This window comes from Urocampus carinirostris, chromosome 6, assembly GCF_059441175.1.
Source record: "Urocampus carinirostris isolate Australia breed hairy pipefish chromosome 6, RoL_Ucar_1.0, whole genome shotgun sequence".
Classification (NCBI taxonomy): Eukaryota; Metazoa; Chordata; class Actinopteri; order Syngnathiformes; family Syngnathidae; genus Urocampus; species Urocampus carinirostris.
The window spans coordinates 26,116,033-26,134,926 of NC_142354.1; the positions used below are offsets into that span (position 1 = coordinate 26,116,033).

An 18,894-nucleotide genomic window follows, 5' to 3' on the forward strand; every position below is an offset into this window, starting at 1 on the left:
CAAATTAATCCTTCAATACATTTATATTTGATGCATCACATCTTTAATAAAAGCTCTGCAAATCCTCAGCTTCTCGTACTGTAAAATTGGCACTAGTCTGAAAATGATGTATTATCCAAGATCACTCATGATATTGGCTCAACTATTATACGTACTGATACATGGGCGAACCCTCTACGATCAGGAGCTACAAATTAAAAGAAAAATAAATTAACGTTGATTTGTGCAATCCAAGGGGAAATTTAAATTTGGATTTCAATGTATTTGAAAGTCATTTGGAAGGGAATTCAAGAAAAGAGACATTTCCTGCTGTTAGCTGCATCCACTTTAAATGTGTTAATCTTAAAACTTGAAGAGAAGCAAAGAGAAATGTATCTGCTCTGCTGCTGTATTCACTTTAAGTGTGTTGAAATTAAAGAATATTTCTCATCTGTGCACCTCATTTTTGCATCTTGTTCAATTTTGCACTTTATTACTGAAAAGTTGAGTCACATACCTTATGACCTTTTACCTCAGCTGAACATTGTTCCTCAAAAGGTTTTAACCTAACAGGTTGAATTCCAGTCCTTTTGTATTTGTTTTGACAAAAGGAACAGAATGTTAAGTTAATAATGATTTCTTGATTATTTTTGGGGTTGATTTCTTTACAATAACATTGCTTTTTTAAGGTGTAAGTATATGTTGTATTAAGCTGACATCATAGTAGCATATAATGCAGAAAGTATTTTTTTTTTGGGACAATATATTCGTCAATTGTGACTTGTTTTTTTTTTGTGCGACAATTTCTGATTCTTGGCCTCTCTTGGGAAGACACTGAATCCCCAATTTGTGTGTGTGTGTGTGTGTGTGTGTGTGTGTGTGTGTGTGTGTGTGTGTGTGTGTGTGTGTGTGTGTGAGAATAGGTAAGTGTGAAGCACATTGTAAAGAGCTTTGGGATGTCTTTTGTGACCCTAAAAAGCGCTAAATAAATGCAGACAATTGACCATTCCGGAAATTCTTAATTGTGAAAGCCCTGTAAGGTTTGCGTTGATGCATACTCAAGAAAAGGGATTTTTGATACCCCATTAGTTTTAGCCTGATGCAGATACTGATCAATATTGATATTCATTTCTAGTTTGTGATTGCTAAACCAGGGCAAACGATGATGCTATGCGCCACCATAATGAATAGCGAATAGGGCTGCAACTAAAGACTTTAACAGCTGACTAGTTACTGATTATTGAAACGATTACCGGTAATTAAAAAAATCTGATACTAATTAATACACGAAAAAAGTATCTATGATGTGCATTTTGTCAAGTACAGTCAGTGGTCAACTGCAAAGTATGTAATAAAAGCACGTAAAGATTCTCAACAGTTCCAAATCACACAGTTTTAACAACTGACATTCGTTGTTATTAACATTTTAACAACTGACGTTTGTTCTTCAAAACAGATGCATTTAATTTCAAATACATTGTCAGTCACAATCTGACCTAACGCCAAAGATATTTTTACAGCGAAATATATGTGCAAAAATGTACAATGCATGTCATCAAAACTGTGTTGGCCTGAATGTTACATAAAATTTACCGAGGCGTGTCAGATTCTGTTATATTCAACTGTTCGACGTGCTTAGTCTTTAAATGTTCGTGTATTACCAAAGTACTCCCATGATACGCAAGGTCTGCTTTACAAACTTTGCAAGTAGTCTTTTTTTCATCCAGGCTAAAATGGTCCCAAAATTTAGAAGTTTCGGTACACTTACTTGATGTTGACGCTGCCATTTCTGTATGTTAGTGCTTGAGACAGAGACGCTATTGCGCATGGGTGACTCTCAGTAGATATTGTCATCATGGAAGATGCCTCATGATGTTGGAAAAAACAGACAACATTTGACTATTGGATTTCATTGTCAAATTTTTATACTATTGATTTTTGTGGACAATTTTGACTGATTGTTGTAGCTCTAGTAGAAGTACTAGATATTTATAATAGAGAAACATTCAAAACTTGTTCCAAGTTTTTGCTCTTACGTTGTAAATTAAGTTGGTATGTTTGGAACAGTCAAAGTGATGATTCCTTTCTTTTTTTCTGTAAAAGAAGTGCTCCACAGTGACCCAGAAGGATAATGGATGAGCTCCAGGATGTACAGCTGACCGAGATCAAGCCTCTCTTGACTAATAAGGTGTGTTGTTGAAAAAAGCTGTTGGCTAACCCTTGACTAATCCAAATAGCATGCAATTCTTCTCTCAAGAGCATACACAAGCTCAGAATAAACAGTCACATGTTGCAAAGACATGCACGTCAGTTAAAGCCCGAAAAAGTGTACTCCTTCAAATGCATACACCAACAGCCCCTCCACCAAAATGTTTATAACTCTGCCAGTACGTTTTATTAAAGTGAATTATTTAGGTCCTCGAGTGTGCAGAAAAAAAATATCAAAGGCAAAAAAGTGGAACGAAATTCTATTTTTCCACATAATTGTGCAGGGACAAAATGTACCAGGGGGAGAAAAAAAACACTGATATTATCCTCCGCCTTGTCCATGTTATTGTCGCCTCTTGATAGGATGAAAAAAAGGCTTCTCTAAGGCGTGTGAGCTCATATCTCCTTTGTGGCTAAGATGACTGAGCAAAGGAACAGGTCACATCTCTTCATTGGCTGGGAGCCAATCTCCGAGAGGCTGGAGATGGATGAGGAGACAGGCGCTATCCTCTTACTCCACCTAGTGGCTATCTCACTTTAAACAAAGGCACGTTTCATGCCCTATGTAATGCGGCTAAGGTATTATAAAAATAGATTTATGGTGGGCTGCCTCAGCTACTCCTTATTGCAGTTTAATCAAACCCGGGCAGCATCACCTCTGGAGCGTACTCTAAGCGACCCGCAGATCCCCACTACTCCTTTCTTTGAAGTTTTCACACATCACAAGCTTTTCTGATGCCTTAATATTGAGATACAGACAATGGAAAACATGCAATCCCTAAGGCTGATCTCACTGACGCTGAACTCAATGGAAAACCATGGTTTTCTAATTGTGTATGGACGAAAGAATACAGAATAATTATGGAATAAAAATATACTCTTTTGCCATATTCGGTCGTAACAGTGAATTTTTAGATAATACACGTAAAAGGAATTGTAAATTTGTTTTCACACCTTTCAAATATGAAAAAAATATGTTTCATAAATCTCACAATTATAGAATAATCAATGGATTATTTTAACCAAAGACCCCATTAATCCGTTTACAAATACAAAGTGAGTCCAAAGTTTCTAAAAATGATTTCACTATCTTTTATATGTAATACATTTTCATTATCTTTTTTATTGTGATTTTGTACTCACTTATTTTTATTTGTTTTACAGAATTCACGTAACTTTCAGGATTTTGACTGTCAGGTAAGTCTTTCGATTTTCATTCTAGAATTTTCTGTTGTTTTCTTCATTATTTAAGGAACCAATATAAATGTTTTCTTTTAATTGTTGATTGTTTTCTGTTCACAATTGCAACCCAAAAAATATTTTCATTGGAATAGCAGAAATAATATTAACTTGTTTAAGTGTTGTTATTAGTATGGCTACCATTATTAATAATGATAAATTGAATAAATGTCATAACTATTATTATTGTTATGATATGCATTTTATACAGTAATTATCATTATTAGTTCCATCCATCCATCCATTGTCTTCCGCTTATCCGAGGTCGGGTCGCGGGGGCAGCAGCCTTAAAAGGGAAGCCCAGACGTCCCTAACACCAGCCACCTCCTCCAGCTCATCCGACGGGACCCCAAGCCAGCCGAGAGACATAGTCTCTCCAACGTGTCTTGGGTCGTCCCCGGGGCCTCCTGCCGGTTGGGACATGCCCGGAACACCTCCCGAGGGAGGTGTCCAGGAGGCATTCTTATCAGATGCCCGAACCACCTCAACTGGCTCCTCTCAACGCGGAGGAGCAGTGGCTCTACACAGACTCCCTCCCGGATGACTGAGCTTCTCACCTTATCTCTAAGGGAGAAGCCAGCCACCCTGCGGAGGAAACTCATTTCGGCCACTTGAATCCGGGATCGTGTTCTTTCGGTCATGACCCAAAGTTCATGACCATAGGTGAAGGTAGGAATGTAGATCGACCAGTAGATCAAGAGCTTTGCCTTTTGGCTTAGCTCCCTCTTCACCACGACGGACCGGTACAGGGTCCGAATGACTGCAGACCCTGCACCGACCCGTCTGTCGATCTCCCGTTCCATCCTACCCTCACTCGTGAACAAGACCCCAAGATACTTGAACTCCTCCACTTGGGGCAAAACCTCCTCCCCGACCCGGAGGGAGCATACCACCCTTTTCCGACTGAGTACCATGGCCTCGGACTTGGAGGTGCTGATCCTCATCCCGGCCGCTGCACACTTGGCTGCGAATCGCTCCAGCGAGAGCTGAAGATCACGACCTGAGGAAGCCAACACTACCACGTCATCTGCAAATAGCAGTGACGCAATGCTTAGGCCCCCAAACCGGACTCCATCCCCACCAAGGCTGCGCCTAGAAATTCTGTCCATAAAAGTTATGAACAGAATCTGTGACAAAGGGCAGCCCTGGCGGAGCCCAACCCTCACCGGAAACGAATGCGACTTACTGCCGGCAATGCGGACCAGACTCTGGCACCGGGCATACAACTGTGCGGTACCCCATACTCCCGAAGCACCCCCCACAGGGCCTCCAGGGGAACACGGTCGAATGCCTTCTCCAAGTCCACAAAACACATGTAGACCTGACAGGGAAACTCCCATGCGCCCGCATAGACCCTGCAGAGTGTATAGAGCTGATCCAGTGTTCCACGGCCAGGACGAAAAACACTGTTCCTCCTGAATCCGAGATTCGACTTCCTGGCGGACCCTCCTCTCCAGTACCCCTGAATAGACCTTACCAGGGAGGCTGAGAAGTGTGATTCCCCTGTAGTTGGAACACACTCTCCGGTCCCCCTTCTTAAAGACGGGAACCACCACCCCAGTCTACCAGTGCAGAGGCACTGTCCCCGATGTCCACGCGATGTTGCAGAGGCGTGTCAACCATGACACGCCCACAACATCCAGAGCCCTAATGAACTCTAGGCGGATCTCATCGACCCCCGGGGCCCTGCCACCGAGGAGTTTTTTGACCACCTCGGTGTCTTCAACCCCAGAGATACGAGAGCCCAACCCAGAGTCCTCAGGCTCTGCTTCCCCAGAAGAAGACGTGTCGGTGGGATTGAGGAGGTCTTCGAAGTACTCCGCCCACCGATTCACAACGTCCCGGGTCGAGGTCAGCAGTGCCCCATCGGCACTATACACAGTGTCGATGGCACACCACTTCCCCCCCTAAGATGCCGGATGGTGGACCAGAATTTCCTCGAAGCCGTTCGGAAGTCGGCTTCCATGGCCTTGCCAAACTCCTCCCATGCCAGAGTTTTTGCCTCTGCAACCGCCAAAGCCACACTCCGCTTGGCCAGCCGATACCTGCCAGCTGCTTCCAGAGTCCCACAGGCCAGGAAGGCCCGATAAGACTCCTTCTTCAGCTTGACGGCATCCTTCACCGCCGGTGACCACCAACGGGTCTGAGGATTGCCGCCGCGGCAGGCACCGACTACCTTACGGCCACAGCTCCGATCAGCCGCTTCGACAATGGAGGCGCGGAACATGGTCCACTCGGACTCAATGTCTCCAGCCTCCCTCGGGACATGGGCAAAGTTCTGCCAGGGGTGTGAATTGAAACTTCTTCTGACAGGAGATTCTGCCAGCCGTTCCCAACAGACTCTCACAATACGCTTGGGTCTGCCAGGTCGCGCCGGCATCTTCCCCCACCATCGAAGCCAACTCACCACCAGGTGGTGATCAGTTGACAGCTCCGCCCTTCTCTTCACCCGAGTGTCCAGAACATGCGGCCGCAGGTCCGACGAAACAACGACAAAGTCGATCATCTAACTACGGCCTAGGGTGTCCTGGTGCCAAGTGCACATATGGACACCCTTATGTCTGAACATGGTGTTCATTATGGACAAACCATGACGGGCACAGAAGTCCAATAACGAAACACCACTCGGGTTCAGGTCAGGGGGGCCGTTCTTCCCTATCACGCCCCTCCAAGTCTCACTGTCATTGCCCACGTGAGTGTTGAAGTCTCCCAGCAGTACGAGGGAGTCTCCAGGGGGCGCGCTCTCAAGCACACCCTCTCAGGACTCTAAGAATGGTGGGTACTCCGAACTACTATTTGGTGCATAAGCACAAACAACAGTCAGGACCCGTCCCCCCACCCGCAATCGGAGGGAGACTACCCTTTCGTCTACTGGGGTGAACCCCAACGTACAGGCGCCGAGCCGTGGAGCAGCTAATATGCCCACACCGGTTCTGCGCCTCTCACCGCGGGCAACTCCAGAGTGGAAGAGAGTCCAACCCCTCTCGAGAGGACTGGTACCAGAGCCCAAGCCGTGCGTGGGGGTGAGTCTGACTATATCTAGTCGGAATTTCTCAACCTCACTCACCAACTCGGGCTCCTTCCCTGCCAGAGAGGTAACGTTCCATGTCCCAAAAGCCAGTTTCTGTAGCCGGGGATCGTCGCGCTATGGATCCCTCCTTTGGCCGCTACCCAGCTCTCTGCACACCCGACCCCTTTGGCCCCTCCTACAGGTGGTGAGCCCATGGGAAGAGGGTCCCACGTCCCTTCGTGGGTAAAGGTCCGGCCACCAGATTACTGCTTTCTGCCCTTAAGGACGTCTTCTGTTTTTCTTTTCTTTTTCTTTTTTTTTTTAATTCTACCGCTTTTTCAACAAAAATATTGACTCAAGACTATTATTTTAGTGTACGGCTGCTTTATTCTGAAGCCAGACTAATTCTTTGAGTGAATGAACCACTCCATCGAGCATGTTAGATTTCTGTTTCGGTAAAGGTTGGCCAGTTCCGTCTTTTTCAATGTTCTGAAGACGGATTGCAGATTGTGCAATAAAATCTACAGCCGTATTATTGTCAATCTTCCATCATCCGTCCCAAAAAAGCCTTTAAATTTTAAAAACTGGCAAAACAAGCCATCGTTAAATTAATATTATTTTTATTGGCTCATGGTGGACCATTTTAAATGGAAAATAAAGATCCTATCTGATAAATCAGAGTGACAGTTAAGTCTTCAAAAGGAAGTTGGTGTTACTTTTTATGCAGTGATAACGTGGAAAGGTGTCATCAGCCATTATAATGATGCTGCATCACATTCACTGCTATAGCTGTGATTAAAAAATGGAACCAGGGCAGATTTCTATTGATTTGTAAAATGTGAAAGAGGCTGCAAAAAACAAGGTGAGATGACATAGAAATCTGTCGAGGGTGTGGCGCTGCAGTCTTGTGCTATTTATGACGCTGCTGCTGGATCGAGGTTGATGTGACTCAGCCTCCTCCGACCAGGGGGACTGCAGGGCTTTACTTATAACACCTGTACAGCTGACCAAGATCAATCGTGCATGTAAAAGCCCTAGATCCAATGGTTACCTGTTCAATATTTTCTAGTCTTTGTATTTCAATTATTTTATTGTCGATTGCCAATCTCATTGATAATACGTAATGTGTGGTGCGTTGGTTTTATTTGATCCCTTTTCCTTGTGGCCTTTTTTGTCTTTTTGCCACCGCCTACTTCAGACCTCACTGTTCCCAGCAGAGAGCGCCATTTGCGAGTTTATTATCTAGCTTGAACGCTGAGTGCTGTTTGTTCCAAGCAGTAGGTGTTACAGAAATATAGCAAAATATACAACACAAAATAAAATGGGCATTCATTACATTCCCCCTGCGATCCTACTGAGGTCAAGCGGCGCAGAAAATGGATGGATGGATTTCCAAAAACACACACACAAATTGCATGAACCTCCCTTAAGAGTTGAGCAGAGGAGTTAGAATAGATAATAATATAATTGTCGTTGATTGGCATTTTTGTGTTTTTACACTGTTCATCAGATGTAAGGTTAGAATAAATTATAAATCGATAACTTTGATAAACAATTGACAAAATAAAAAGAAAAATAGGGCTGACAGGAAAAAGACCCCTTGACAGTCCAAACACTTTTTACGTTAATCAAATAATGCAACCAGATTATCATATTAAGGTATTATATGTTATATGAATCATATCTCATCATCACATAGACTGGGAGGTCGCTGGTTCGCGCCTCGACCGAGACATACCTAATTGGTATAATGGCGGCGCCCTCTGGCTGCGGCTGCACCGACTCGCTACAACGGGTCAGGTGTATCGACATTTCGTTCTATGTACATTGTTACAAAGAATGACAATAGAAAGGAAATTATTATTATTATTATTATTATAAGAGAAATGAAAATAATTATAAACGCTTGATAAAAAATAATAATAATAAATGTAGAATTATAGTTTGTCACGTCATTTGATTAAACATAATCACACACAAAATTATATTAAACAATTTCAATAAATGGACATATGTACCAATATATTTTTTGTTATTATTTTTTTTCATGATAACTTATTGTACATCTTTTACATCGAGCTAGACCTGGCACTCCAGGATAAACATGTGATAAAGGCTTAAGATCATAGGATTAAAAATAATATCAAATAATGTTCGGATAGATGGCTAATATTCACAAGGTAGTGCTTGTAGACGGGACTAAGTTGTAAGTACATCAGAAATATTGTCCTATAAAAAGTATTGCAATGGCAGCAGCAACATTCAAATGAAGTGAAATGTATTTGTAAAGCAGTTTTCGGGCAATAAATTGCCACTTAAAGTTCTCTGTGAAACATTCAGCGTACAACCAGACAATTAGACAGTTGTACATCCCTTCAACTTATACATTTTCCCCGCAATTTATACATTTCTTGATCATTGCAAATTGTGTTCTCCGTTTAAGCATTTTTGTATGGGGGGACAGTTTTTTTTTGTTTTGTTTTTTTTCTTCGACCGATCTCATCTTACCCACTTCGACTCTAAATTTCCAATTTGCTTCGTATAATAAGCAACAGTAAGTATACTGCCAATGGGGAAATAACTAAGAAAGAAGCTGAATGAATTGTTGTTGTTGTTTCTCTGGTTACTAAAATAAACTTGTTTACACAAGTTATCTTTGTTTTTTTTTCTACAGTCTGCCTTGCTGTGAGTAAATAGCTGCTGCGTTGTGTTTGTATGGTTTATTTTGGCTTAATAGGTGAATTGCGATCATTACTTAGAAAAGCAATTGCCTGTGGTTGACAGGTATGAATTGTGTGAAAATAAGCAAAAATAAGAATAAGGATCGTTTTAAGGTTGTAATGCTTGCATTGTAATGTTTTACCAAAGATTGAAATATTATGAGTTTTTATTTTGTGCTACTTTTTAGATTTATTGCTAATTCATCAGTAATTGTGGCCCAACAGCGCCCTCCATTGACCAGTTAAATTTATATTAGAGTTGTGTACAACCTAGTGTGCTTATTCATCCTTTGGCCAATGGAAATCGAATAATTTTCTTTTAGCCCCACCCACGCTGCTGGGCATTGGTTGCGGACCTCTGTCAGTTTAATAGTGTAAGGCGAGCGTCCTCTACTGTTTGCAACTGTGTAGAGGACAAAGAGCAGAGTTCAAAATTAGTCAGCAGGGAACATGAAATGATTAAGGATGATTTTGTACGTGTTTAATGCTCTCTCCTGTCATATTTTGAAAGAAAGGTTTTGCTTGTGTATTTGTTTGTTTGTTTCCTGGTATTCCAGTAACACGAGTAAAACAATGTTTTTCACTGCGGAATATTTTTGCTGTAGAATGGCAAAAACACTTTTTTGAAGGTCAAATGGGGATGAATTCAAATATGTGCACTTGTACCTGCTTTTGCTGATAAAAGTGTGGGTAGAACTCCTGCAATCAAAGTCACTGTCTTGCCCTCTATTTAAATTTCAAGCAAGATGTCAGCAGCCCTCCTGTTTTCCTGGATGGCCTCTGCATGTTTTGCACCACGATCACCCCGACACCCCTCCATCCCTTTTCTGCCCCATATCTCCACCCTCTACCCACCTGACCCACCGAAATCCAATTAGATGCACCCGAGGCTGAACGTGAGGACGAAGCACGACTGCTAAGCGCAGTCAGCTCGTTCCTGCTCCACCTCCCTTGTGCCATCGCCCATCTTCCTCCCTCTCTGGGTCGAGCCGCATCCTTCACTCCCATTCAGATTGGCCCGTCTCCTTCTCTTTGTCGCCTCCCCTCCCTCTTATTGCCTTGTTGCTGTTACCGCCGCCACCGAACCTTATCCCAGCTTTCCTCCAAAACCCCTCCTCCTTCTCCTTTCGAAGCTCTTCAAAGCCGCCTAGCACACACTCATACATAGCATAACACAGCACTTTCCAGTGTGGGAGAAACAATGTCAGCTACTCTGGATCTGGACCAGATTGCATGCTCTGGGAATGAAGTGGTGAGTGACAATTGCGTCTTGATACACCTGACGGGTTAATGTGTCATTTCCCCATGGACTCAGTGAGAGCAGCCGGGAAGGACGAAGCTTTCTGTGGTCCTTCACGACCCCTCCGTGAAACAGCAGTGACTTTTTTTCTGTTGTGGGCAGCTGCTTGGATTGTATGGCCGTTCAGGGTGTGCTAGTCCATACTTGGAGTCATCTCAGGCTGTAAAATGCTAAAGTGGCAAGATGTTTGTGTTGAATTTTGGGCAAGTCAGAGATGCGTACGTGCCTGCTGGGCAGAATCTTAGAGTGGGGTCACGTATGTTTGGGTTCAAGTGTGTTTGTGTCCCTCCCGCGTGCATGCTTTGCAAAGGGTGTTATATCAACGAAAAAAGCAGGGAGGTCACAGATATCAACACTTTGTAGCAACACACTAGAATATTAGGTAGCAGATTCCTCCCTCTCTTGAAGAGACCTTGAATGTGGAAGTTCAGGGATGCAATAACACATGACATGCATAGACTCTATGTGTGCTGTAGGTTAGAAGATTGTATTTGGCGTTCATGCCAAACTGATAAAGTATTTAAATAATTGGTATGCTGCAAATCCCACCACCCCACCCTATCGGTAGAAAATGTTGCTCATTTTAAGTGTTAGTTTCTCTTTTTAAGATTGTTTTTTCTAGTAGGATGAGAACAAACATGCTCAAACTTCTTGCAGACGACAGCAGTTTTCAGTACAAAAATTATACATAAAGTTAGCGCGATTAAGACGTTTTTGCAATTGTTTCTTGAATTTTGGAAAAAAAAATCTTAAAAATGTGTGAAAAAAGTATGCACCATCTGCTACATTAGACCTTTTTAAAGATATGTATCCATTCCTTTATTTTCTACCTGAAAAACAATTTCAGATAGCAAAAACAATCCTTAAAATTTAGTTTTTCACCCAATGTAGATGTTCCAATCAAGATTGTTTTTTTAACGTGGGATCCAACTTTTTAGATACACTATTTTGAAATATAAAATGAGATAGATTTTCTTTTTTTACTAATTCAAACTAACAGTGGTAAAGGTTTCCAAACTATGGCACAGACCCGCCGACTCTTTTTTTAGTCACATATATTCTAAAATTTATATCAGTTTTTAAAAAGTTTGTTGAATATCAGTGCAATTTTTTGGGATATTGAAAAATTCACTGTTGACACTCTTAAAAGTCTTTTTTTTTCCATAAAATTATAAATAACTTTTTACAAAGCGGTTTGCACTGATTTTTGTGTGCTTGGTAAACTTTTGAGAGGCTCACTGTATCCCTGTATCCTTGTTTCAGTTTTTCTGCACTTGTATGCAACCATCCTGTGTTGTTATTAGGTTATAACCTTTCACATTTTTAGGCAGAACCAGTTGGATGTGTTGAAATTATTTCTGCTGTTTCCTCCTTGAGAAACGTTGTGAAAAGTAATCACTTCAGAGAGATATTTTACAGCAACCATAATGCATGTTGACACAGCAAAAACAGGATCGGCCAATACCTGACCCGATTCTTTTTTATCCTACTGATGAAATATCGATATCGAATATTGCATCGAACATCCTTAATTAACAATAAAAGAATGAATCCCGTGAAGCGTAAAAAGCTATTTTCATGGGTTGTGCATCAGTGGCTTTCTGGGCAGGCTTTCTGCTCCCAAATGCTGCCCTTAGGGGTGATGGATGTGATTCCGGGCAGGGTGGAGAGAATTGATAAGGGAGTGTAGGGAGAAAGACTACGTGACACCGTGCTCTTGTTTTTCTCCAGCTCACCCTCATTTCATAAATGTCTTAACCTCCTGGTTGCCTGTAGCAACCTTCTGAACCGCATAGGTAGGTTTGCTCATTTAAAACAGAAAGCCATAGGATTCTCAACCCCCCTTAAGCTGCAGCTAACAGCTCCACCCCGAGTATGTTTTCCCATCATGATGCCGCACTCTATATTTACTTGCAAGACAGGAAATGATTTGAGTCTCATCCCCCAGATCGATAACGCTTCCAAAACGAAACTGTGCCAATACTGAGACGGGTGCAGTTTACACAAGGCTGTTTCCTCTTCTTTCATTCGACAACCGCTTTGCTCTTTCTTCTTTTTCTGCAACGGAACTTTTTTAGGAAGGTTATTAAAGATATTAAAATTGATATGTCCCTTCTGTTTCAGTTGGTCACTCCAGACTTGTCGTTGCTTCTGTCAGCGTTCTTTTTGTGTGCTTACACGCTGTATTTCGTGTAGTCTTTTACCCCATAGTCTATCACTTTTGTTTTATTCGCCCCTTTTTCTTGTCCTTGGCACTGTCATAGCATAAAATGCTTAATCATAGCAATTTAACAAATTAGTAGGCTATCCCACAACCTCATTAATAAGACTCCACTTTAGTTGAGCCTTAAATGTAACACTACATTGATTAAGCAAAATATTATTTTTGAAATAGAATAATCATAAGGTTTTTAAAATACAATTATTTATGAACAAGCATAAGGGATCTGCATTACAGAGGTTGGCGTTGTTGCGCATTCTACTTGAGCGAGGTTGTTGGGGCTGTGGTTGTTTTAAAAAGTGCCAGGAAGCCACTAGGGAGTGCAAAAGAGCAGTATGACTGCATGCAGCTTCAGAGCTGATTTTTTCGTATTTATTGACGGTGCCTTGACACAAAACCTAGCTAAAGACATTCACAGAGGCTTAAAGTGCTATTGTGTACATTTTTATGAAAATCGGTTCAGCTGTTTCGGAGCCTATAAGATACACACACACACACACATAAGTTGGGAATTATATAATAATCCAGGTTTTTAAATTGTCATTGTACTTGAATGAAATTTAATACTTTAACAATATATTATATAGTTTTTAAATGTATTTTTTAATTCATTCAGATGTTAAATCAAAAGAAAACGTTTGCAAATATTTGCTTTCACTTAGGCAATCAATGATCAGCTTTTTTGCATGTATTTTCTGACATTTTATGGATCAAATCTGTAACTGGAGCTGTCGAAATGGCTCCATAATTGACCATTAAATCACAAATATTTTAGAATAGAATAGAATAGTCGTTATTGTCATTGATGACAACGTAGAGACAAATGAGATCCAAGAATATCAGGATAATTAGGCAAATCATAATTGTGTGATTAATAAAATTGCAATTGTTTAAATATTTAATCAGATTTAAGCCCCCTAACCGAAAATATTCTTCTATCTTTGCTGGTTATTGAGCATCTTTCATTTGCAAACACTTGCTTTTACCTTGAAAAAAAGTTTGACTTTCCCAGCAGTTTTTTTTTCAGCACAAAACAACACTAAGTAATTATAAAAGGTAATACTGGCAATACTTTTAGACCAATAGTTATGAATACATTTAGATGCAAATAGTAACCTTTCATTTAATTAATTTAACGTCATTGGCTGTTTAGAATCCTTAGACAGCTCTATAATCAACATAAGAAAATAGTATATAATTTCATTTCATTTCATATATCATCAATGAATTACTGACCAAAATAAACATAACTTGCTGCTATGACTCTCTGTGACACTGCTAAAACGGAGAACAGTTTCTTCACGTTTTATTCCATCTTTACAGGAGGGTATATTGGGTACTCCAGTTGTTTATTATAGCATTAAGCTGCTTGCACGTTGTGATGCTCCCTTAAAGTTGTTTTGGTGTGCTTATTTAGTGTAGCAAACCATCACGCAAAATGAAAATATCTCTTTCAGTTGCGGATATCTGCTGTGGCTATAACGGATTACTATGTGAATTTAATGCAACCTTGTCCTTGGGGCCCTGGCAACTACCCTTCAGCACCTTTGTACAGGTTTCTACCCGCGTCCATCATCTTAATGCGTCTGGATATATATCCAGGAATATGACCTCATATGAGTGATGTTCTATATTGGGGCCCTTCAGGTTAGAAAGTGATAGGAGCCTAAATTTTTTTCCGGTGCTGACCTTCAGTACTTATTTTTTTCACATTTCTACATTCGGCATTTTCTCACAACTGTTGACCGATTTCCTTAGATGTTGTTTGTCTACAGCTTCTCTTCCTCGTGCTGGATTTAAAAAAAAAAAAGGGGTGAATAGAACGAGGAGAGTGCGAGCGGCTCTGAATGTTAATGCTTCTGCAAAGAAGCACCGCCCAGCAGTTTTTGCAGTGTCATACTAGTAAATGGTCTGATTTTCAATCCTCGCCTTTTTGAAAAATATTTTCCTTAGAAGAAAAAAACAAACCTCATTTGGCAGCTGCTATTGTGTTTTGTGATTCAAAGGGTACAGGAGGGCGGTTGCTGGAAAGGAGTTGCATGCTTTGCATCCTTAAAAAGAGGTTCTTTAAATATGCAAATGCTTTGTTGGAATGGGACTTTTAAATGATTAATCCGGGTAGTCTGGGACGAAAATCCCTCTTCTGTTAAGATTTTATGAGATCTTAGGTGCAAGGTCACTTCAAGCATGAAGAGTTACTCACATTAAAAAAGATGTTTTTTAAATGTTTCCTTTTTTGCCATGCATACTTAGTTCAGTGCATCCTATTAACATTTACACTCTGTAGCTGTGACAACGCAAAGTCCAATTCATCATCAAATACACCATAGAGTTGTTTCTCTCATCATGCCTTTTTGTGTTTATTCATATATTTCAGAATGACTTTCTGTTTCCTCCATTCTCTAACATTCATTTCTGGCACTGTAAAAATACTGCGATAATATGGAATCTTGTAGTAGATCTGTGGTTAGCCTTTGGCGTTCTCACCATTTAACTGGTCAATTTTTGCACTAATATATATATACTGTAAGTGTATAAAATGTATATATAATATACACGAATAAATATGATCGCTTCAACTGTAGTTTTAGTTCCATGTGTCTTATAGCGCTTCTTTTGTATGACAAAATAACATTTTTTGGGGTGTGCGCCTTTACAGTGAGTAAAATACAGTATGGCGTTTATAGTTAACCCATTCACCACCGTTGACAGCTATTTTGTTTAAAATGGGCTGTCTGCGAATGCATTAACAACTCTGTGTGAAACAGCTTTAGTGCCTTCTTACTGGCCAGAATTGTGTCTTTAAACTCAATTTGAAATTCTAACTCTGCCCCTTTTGTCATTTGCATCTGCAGGAGCATGACATTGAAACTCCTCATGGCGTTCTTCATGTCACTATGAGAGGCGTTCCCAAGGGCAATCGACCTATCATCCTCACCTATCACGACATTGGCCTCAATCGTGAGTCAGCTGAATTTGCTGTCATAAACATTTTGAAGATCCACCTAAATGATTATCTCTTCTCACTCGCACATTTTCAGACAAGTCATGCTTCAACACCCTTTTCAACTACGAGGACATGCAGGAGATCACTCAGCACTTTGCAGTGGTACACGTGGATGCGCCTGGCCAGCAGGAAGGGGCACCACCCTTCCCTAGCGGGTATCAGTAATTTTGGTGATTTTTATGTGTACTTTTGTTGTTGTTTTTTTAAAGTGTGACGTACGGGGTGCACGATCAACTGAAATCTAATCGATATTGCGATGTTATGTAGTATGATTGTATACAGACTTACTTAGACTACTTACGAACGAGATAGGTTCCGGACTATCGTTCATTAGTTTAATTTGTTAGTCAGTTGCTTCAGTGCTATATTTTGTATGTTTAAGGTTTATAGAATAGAATAGAATTTACTTTTATTGTCATTCTTTGTAACAATGCACACAGAACGAAATGTCAATACACCTGACCCGTACAGTTAAAAGGTAGCGAGCCGATGCAGCCGCAGCCAAACAGGGCGCAGCCATTTTAGTCATTAGGTGACCAAACCCCCCAATTCCAACCCTTACACTTTACACCAACCATATTGAATGGATGCTCAAGATATTAAACGATAAAAACGTCAAAGTTCTTGGCGCGCTACAGATACTGCACACGTAGTATGTTTACACACGGACTAGGAAGTAGAAGCCGGATTTCTTCTTCGGAGTGGGTGCTGTGTGACCTCTCACAGCGCCACCACACATCGGTAGCGGCGGAAAGGAGCACTACTGTAATGTCATGTACTCAGAAAAGGGTGCTCTATACATAAACTAACTTACAGCAATGTCTGGATAGGTTACATGGAATTTTAAATAAAAACAACATTTCATTTTTCTGACCTATCTAGTTAAGGTCACAACATTTGGCATGGTGGTTTCAGATCAGGTGATGATGTAATTGTGGCCTTTGCAATCCACTGAGAGATTTTTGATTAAGATTAGATGTGACTTGACTTGTGTTAAATAAAATATAATCAGATTTTCAGGGTTTTTAACAACGCATTGGCAGGTCATTTTGACCCGAGGACAACAGAATGGTTGAGTATTCACAAAAAAAAGCTAAAACAAAAAAAAAAGGCACTCTTCTTTTAATATCGAAAATCGCATTGAAAATGCAATACTGGTATGAAAAAAATCACCGGAAAAATAGTTGTTTTTTTAATCGCGCACCTTGTGTGTGAAGCTCACAGAGATTTATCAAATAAGGATTTGATGAGTTTAAAAAAAAACTTAAAGATCAATAATGACTTTAGGAATGTGTTAAACACCAAAAATGTCTTGGTTAACAATTGGTTTCTTCAACATTTACTCTGTAGCGACATACTGTATGCAATACACGAGAAAGTTCATGTTTTACCTTTCTTTTTCTTTCTTCGTTAAAAAACACTTCTTGAATGGCAACACCTAGCAGCATTGTCTTCTATGCAGAAAAATATTTACCTCGTTTTAGAAACCTCAAAATGGCACCATCTTCCATGCCCAAAATTGTCCTGGAATTTTACGCCCTGAAAACTTTTGCATCAAAAAGTAGCAGTATTTTTTTGACAATTTAGCCAGTTACAAAACACAATAAAATTTTAATGTATACCACACTAAGACTAAATATGTTTTTTTTTACCTAACAAATCATTTTTAGAATTCTGTATCTTTCTTCCCAACTATGCATTTTTTAGACTTGTGATTTTTTTTATCTTCCAAGTATGATTTGATTAGTGATTTGAACAAGCAACTTGGTATTAGAGTTCCAAAGATCATTTTATAAAGACAAAACATTTTTCACCTGTCCAAATGTTTTAAGAATTTTAATGGGTTATTTTTCCCTATAAAAGAACTTGTGTATTAACATTCCTGATGATCTCAAGTTGTTCATAAGGGAGTGACCTAAAGAGAATAATGTATGTGATGAGCAGTCATCATCTCTCTGCAGCTTTCGCTACCCATCCATGGACGAGTTGGCTGAGATGCTGCCATCCGTGATGACTCAGCTCAAGTGAGTACGGCAACAAATACTTGTGTGCATTCATTCTGTTGCAAGATTTCGTACACTCTGTAACTTGGCGAGTCCCTGCAGGGTCAACAGTGTTATCGGCATTGGCGTGGGAGCTGGAGCGTACGTCCTCTCCCGCTTTGCTGTGAGTACTCGTCTGCACCCCGACATTTTTCCTATTTAGATTTGTTTTTCCAAATTCTTTCAACCTCTGCGCACCTCTTGTTATCGCTTGTAAAAATATTGCCATGCACTTCTTTTATCATGACTATTATTTTTGTTGTTATTTTTATCAACAGCTATACGTCTATTATTGTCATTGTTGAACATTGTTAATATATTGTTGTCACCATCATATTATTCAAATGCTGCACAATCTGGATCTATATTTACAAGCAAGAAATGAGGTGAATACATATGTAGGTGATGATGGTGAAAACCAAACAAAAATTAAAAAAAACTGGGGATACAATCACATAGATATACATCTTAATGAGAACACAAAATAGACATGCACTGCACATCTCATAGTTAGGGCAGACAAGCGAGAGCTTTATGCTGGAGGCATCTGTCTCCAGCTCCCATGCCTTGTCTTTTTAGTGCACAGAACAGACACTTAGAATTGGGTGGTTATGGTGCCTGGGGGTGGATCCCCTATAGCAGCAGATCCAAAGATACTTGTGTGATAGACAACATACTCCACAAGAGCACCCATGAGAATTATTGTTATTATAATAGATACTCTTATTATGTTTTGGTGAAAATGTATGGAAACAGCAATGATGATAATGACGACGGTGAGAATAGTGATGGTGATGATAATTATGATAATGATGAAATAATTGTGCATCCACTGAACCTATGTAAATATGTATATTGAAAAAGTGTTTGTTACATGTGAATACACAAGAGATTTAGCTATAAAACAGAATTATTAAGGAAGTCTGGGGTAGAATTGAGTAAGCGTATGCTTCTTCCAATTCCTTTTCAAACATTGTTAACATTGTTTTTGTTCTGTATTTTTGACTTGTTGTTTTCTTTTTATCATGTTCGAAATAAAGTTTCATTCATTAATTCATTCAAGAGATAAAGCCAACCTTCCATTGTTATTCCCACTCAGTGCAGTAATTTACCTCAACAATCTGTTTTGCGCTTTACCGATAACCGAGGCATTCAAGCTCAAACGAGT

At 40.2% G+C, this 18,894-nt stretch overlaps 1 protein-coding gene across 4 annotated transcripts in view; it reads left to right on the forward strand.

The window, feature by feature from the left end:
- ndrg3a (ndrg family member 3a) overlaps positions 1-18,894 on the forward strand; it is a 50,757-nt gene that overhangs the window by 20,408 nt on the left and 11,455 nt on the right. For 2 of the 4 annotated variants that reach the window (XM_088338474.1, XM_088338476.1), the window contains exons 2-7: positions 2,083-2,167; positions 3,352-3,384; positions 15,533-15,638; positions 15,719-15,839; positions 17,646-17,708; positions 17,790-17,850. In XM_088338474.1, the coding sequence (XP_088194600.1) occupies positions 2,111-2,167; positions 3,352-3,384; positions 15,533-15,638; positions 15,719-15,839; positions 17,646-17,708; positions 17,790-17,850 (441 nt within the window). In that variant the 5' untranslated portion in view covers positions 2,083-2,110. Of the gene's footprint in view, positions 1-2,082; positions 2,168-3,351; positions 3,385-10,076; positions 10,409-15,532; positions 15,639-15,718; positions 15,840-17,645; positions 17,709-17,789; positions 17,851-18,894 lie in introns of those variants that run through there. The other 2 variants (XM_088338475.1, XM_088338477.1) reach the window with 2 other exon arrangements.